General features: G+C 38.6%; 1 protein-coding gene across 1 annotated transcript; it reads left to right on the top strand.

Annotated features, from left to right (window-relative positions):
- Positions 1-2,570: 2,570 nt before the first annotated feature.
- On the top strand, positions 2,571-4,979 carry LOC114761993 (uncharacterized). Its single transcript, XM_028951449.1, has 9 exons — positions 2,571-2,768; positions 2,840-3,040; positions 3,174-3,739; positions 3,821-3,902; positions 3,989-4,078; positions 4,152-4,418; positions 4,490-4,593; positions 4,688-4,760; positions 4,839-4,979. The coding sequence occupies exons 1-9, from the start codon at positions 2,571-2,573 to the stop codon at positions 4,977-4,979; spliced, it is 1,722 nt and encodes a 573-aa protein (XP_028807282.1).
- Positions 4,980-5,261: the final 282 nt, after the last annotated feature.

The raw sequence follows: 5,261 nt of genomic DNA, 5'->3' as shown, positions 1-5,261 counted from the left end.
TTAACGGTTTGCATGCAAGTGTAGCTCCTCAGATCACCACCTCCGGCGCCACTCCTTCTCCGTTCTCTCTCTCGGTCTGTCTCCCTCTCTCGAGTTCTCTCACTGTCGCGGATGGAAGGAAATGAAAGAATGCCACGGTGAGCTGATTGTTAATGAAGAAGATGGCACGTGTTGTGTGTGACTTAATGGACCATTTTGCCCCTCTAAACATTCTTATTTCCAATTTCATCCTTTCACTAAATTTCTGAAATTATAGAATAAATCCAGAAATTTTTCCATGATGTTTTGTTTGGATTTTCCTTCTCCATTATCTTCTTTGACCCATAAAATAATTTCCCTAAAAATTTTGGATCAAAAATTAACTCATAACTATTTTTCTTGAATTTTCTAAGAAAATAACTCTTAATTCCAGAAATTAATCCTTAACCCATTTAAGGATTTTATACCTCAAATATCTTCTTTACTATCTCAAATGATCATCCTAAAATTTTCAGATTAAATATAAATCTCTAAGTATTTTTTCATAATTTTCGGAGAAAATAAACCACTTTTCTCTTAAAATTATCCATTAAAATTATTTAGGGAAAATGACAGATAAAGCCACTCTAATATATACAATTCCAGTTTGGGTCCTGGAATTGTAGAAATGACAGATTGGGTCATTGACCCAATCTGTCATTTACATAATGAGGGCAAATGGACAAATTTGCCCTTATTTCAATTTTAAACATGGACAAATTTGCGATGGCTGAGTGAAGATAGAAACCGAGCAAGAGGCGGGAAGCAACGAGACCGTGGAGGAAGCGATTTTTGTCTGTGAAGAAGGCACATTTCGGGAAGGGAGAAAAGGGCTGCCAGTCGCATGTGGTAGAAGAAGCAAATCCGGTGGTAGAAGAAGAAGGGAAATTAGGGCATTGGCGCTCATTTCTTTCCTTCATTCAGTGGCTGTGAAAGAATTTATTCAGGTTCTCTCCGTTCATTTCTTTCTCGGCTTGAATAACATTGTTTCATTTCATTTGTAGTTAATCTGTTTTTCTGCGTATACTGTTATCGCAAGCGTTTGTTGATTCGGTTGGAAAAAATTTTGTTCCTGAAAAAATCCGAGAAAATGACACTAAGTTCTTTTAGCGGCAAGGTGGCGAGGTTGTTACAGAGGAAGTAATTTGAATATAGAGATTGCAGAACTAATGTTGTGGGGATTCCGAACTTTTTCTGGCTATTGTTGATGAACTCACTCTTAAAGTGTTTTGATCATTACGAATGAGTTCTAATTTGCATTGTCTTGTGGGTATAATTTTTTCTGTTAAAGGTTGAACTATTTCGTTTGATATGAATATATATAATTGTTCAATTGCATCATTTTGCTTGGGCATCACTATTTTGGAAGTAGACAGACCCGTAGAACAGAGTATCTAAGGTCGTTCTTCTATGTCAAGCATGGCTGCTGAGTGAGGGTGGAGGGAAATAATGTATCCTTGATTATTAGAGTCCACTATTTCTATGCATGTTGTAAAAACAATCAGTTCAAGCAAAAAGATTGCTAATTGGGTCTGCTCCTTATTAAGTCATCGTAGATCATGTATTTGAATTGTTGAGGATTTATTTTTGTATCTGGAGCAAACGTCATTGAAATTGAACTGGTTTCCTGCATGTCTACAACTGGAGACGTTCGGTTTGTTCTCTTGTTATAGAAATGTTTGAACGGATTAGGTGATGATGGTTGTTGATGAAAATTGATGGCTATTGCAAGATAACAAATATGTCAGCTGATGAACAAGGTCCATCTAAACCTGTGAGGAGCGGGTTGCTTTTGTTTAGAACTGAGTTTATGAATAAGTGTAAGAAGAAGTTCAAGAATGTGACCCAATGCACTAAAGAGTGACAGAGGCATGGAAAGAACTGCCTGAATCAGAGAGACAAAGATATAAAGATGAGGCAAAGAAAACAAGGCCACCAAAGGCAACAACGAGCAACTACCAGCTTCCTTTTCATTGTCGTAGTGCACTAGGACAGTTCATTTCCTTGGCAGCGTATGTTAAGGACAACAAGGATCTGAAAGACGAGGTTCAAGCAATGGGGTTGTCAAGGTTGCTAGAGTTGAGACTTCGTAGACTCCCTCGAGACATTTGTGCTGCTATGATGCGTTCATATGATCCACCAACGCAGCAATTTCTCATTAGGGGAATGTCTAGAAAACTGGATACAGTAGATGTGCAAATGCTCCTAGGCATACCCCATGTTGGGAGAAGGGAGGTGACATCTGAAGTTATTGAGGACGACCCTGCATTTATAAGCCTTAGGCTTAATTATTTCCAGAAGTCTTATACAGATATTTTAAAGGTGATAACATCTGGACAAAAGAAGGGTGATGAATTTAAAATGTTGTTTATGCTCCACACACTTGGAACTCTGTTATGCCCACCCAAGCGCGCTTCTAAGCTTCGGACTATAGGTGCTAGTTAGTGAAAGCCCCCAGACGGTGTATTTTTTTGAAACGAGTTCTGAGTACGCAAGCATGACATCATTATGTACATAAAGTCCCAAAGTATGGAATGGCTGGCCCAACTTAAATGGATATGATCGCTTCTAGTGGAAGAGTAAGTGAGCGACTGATAAAGGTGGTGGCTGCAACAAAGGATTCATTTGTGGAATATGATTGGGCTACGTTTGTGGTGCAAGAGCTGTCGAAGGAGATGGAAGATTATTTGAGGGTTGTGAGGAAGCAGGATGGCAGCTGCAATGTTGGTGGATGCATATACCTGTTACTGGTATGCATTTTTTTTATTAGTTATTGTTTTGCCACTGTAACAGTGTTAATGTCATTTAATTGGTGATACAGCTATATTTGCTTGAGTATTTTCCTATAACTGAAAGTGCAAAGCATGACCACACTGAGGCCATATCATTCTGGACGGATAAGAGGGTCAACGAAATGAGTAATAAAGAAAGAAAGAGCCGTATTGGACTTCTCTATTCAGAAGGGCGTGCTGGAGTGCCTGATAATAAGGGAGGAAGCGAATCTGTACCTTATCTAGACCCGGTAAAGGCAACCTTGTTAAATAGTGATTTTGTTTATATTATTTAGTAATATGTCATGTTTACAAACTTCTGTAACCTTCTCAAATATTTTTGAAATAACAATACATACTGAAAATTTTTTTGGTTTCCTATAGGAGTTGAAGGATTTGCGTGAGAGGTTGGTGGGGATGATTAGAGAAAATAGCAACAAACTTGTGGCTATTGTTGACAATGAGCTGATGAAGGTACAGCTGGAAAGGGAGTACAGGCCGAAATCTAACAATAAAAGGCATGTACGGCCCTATGAGGAAGAACAACTTGAAGGTGAAGCTGATGGAGAAGATGATGGCGAGAAGGACAAGGATGGTGATGCAGAAGATGATGGTGAGAAGGACAGGGATGGTGATGGAGAAAATGAAGATTCTGAGCATGATATTGAGGAGGAAGAAGGTGAAGAGGAAGATATTGAACAAGTATCATTGCAATTATCTCCTATCACCATCATTCACCCAGATGCTGAAGGAGGAGCATCGGATGAAGAGGAAGTACTGGACAAGGCAGAACAAGTAAGAAGATCGAAAAGGCCGATGAAGCCCGCCCCAAAACTACAGTCTCCCTGGGTTGTGCCAAAGGTTGTGAAGAGAACAAACCGGAAGATGGATGACAAGGAAAAATTTTTCATCACTGTCTCCAAAATGTGCAGTTCAGCTGATGGTGACAAGTAAGCCTTTTATTGCTATTAAATAAATGTGAATGAAACTTTTTGTGGCCTGTCTAAGCAAAATGAGTACTTGATCTGCAGGAGGTTGGTTGAGTTGTATGACTTCCATGTAACTCGTGATGATCTAAGGTCATTGGGTGGAATGCATAGAGTTAGTAACCATGTAATGAAATCTCCACCTGATTAGCTATTGTGTATAACAGATGCTGTGCAAGCTGAAACTTAAAAATTTTCTCATGTGTCAAACAGGTCATGTCAATGGTGTGCCACATGCTGATGGGAGAAATAAAAGAGGGGGGTGGACAAGTTAGACGACACATATTTGATGCCTACTTTATGGTAAGATTGCTGTAATATTACTTAATTTCAGCAATAGTTTATGTCAATATGCTTATAGTGTCATATTTTGCAGTCCAAACTTTGTAGTCCAGGGTGGAGTGTTGCAGTGAGCAAGAAGGAACTACAAGAGGAACATGTTGGTTACAACATTGGGGATTGTGACTTGATTTTGGGACCAGCACTTGTAGACCAACACTGGTTCTGCTTTGTGCTGGAGCCGAAGGTCATGAACTTCTACGTGCTGGATTCACTGAACGTATATGTTAGTGGGCAGCCAAAGAAAAAGAACAAGCAGAAGGGAACAATTGTTGACGATATGGAAAAGTTCCACAACATTTGTGTATGTACCAATTATTGTTTATAATTAATCTGTTCCATTTTTATTTCATTGATTGCTATTGTTTTATCCAGCGGGACCGGTTTCACGATATTATAGAATTGGTTCAGCCAAAGTTGATTGGGAAGAAGCCAAAGCCTGATATAATTTATCCTGATGTTGCAAAACAAAACAACATGTGAGTGTGATTAACTTTTTTGTTCTTTAAATTGATTGGTTGGCTGGATGTTGTTGGGCAAAATAGTTAACACGTCATGACATGCTGTGTGCAGCAAGGACTGTGGAGTCTATGTTATGCTATGGTTAAAATCGTGGCATCCACAGGCAGCGCTTAATTATACTCCTGTACGTTTTATGTAATTAATGATTGTTTGTTGTGATTGATTATTGCCTTATGTGACGAGGAATTCAATGTCTGTGCAGGATCAAGTGGCTCAATTTAGGCGTGATCTAATGTGGTGGATGGTTAATCATCCTAACAATGCATGTCGTGATGCTGCCTTAACACTATTGGAGGAACAAGAAGATACTAGAAAAAGCAAACGACAGCGATCAACTCAATAGGAGTGTCAAGAATTAGTATTTACATGTGTATAAGACAATTTGGAAAGGTTTCTTCAATAGTAACCATGTAATTTCATAGGGGATGATGTTGTACCGGTAATGTACATAGTCAAATTCTGGGTGATTATCAAGTTACGACTTGTTATTAAGTTCAGTACTTAGATCTATTTAAAGGATGACTATAACATTTTTATCGTTACCTATATTCGTTTAAGCAAATAACTAGTCACTGATTTGTAGTTAGTGGTGCGCAATGAATAATTATATTCATTCACTAGTTCG

Source organism: Neltuma alba, unplaced genomic scaffold (genome assembly GCF_004799145.2).
Source record: "Neltuma alba isolate B1F8T4 unplaced genomic scaffold, ASM479914v2 tig00011161_pilon, whole genome shotgun sequence".
NCBI classification, from domain to species: Eukaryota; Viridiplantae; Streptophyta; class Magnoliopsida; order Fabales; family Fabaceae; genus Neltuma; species Neltuma alba.
This window is presented reverse-complemented; position numbering and strand designations above follow the sequence as displayed.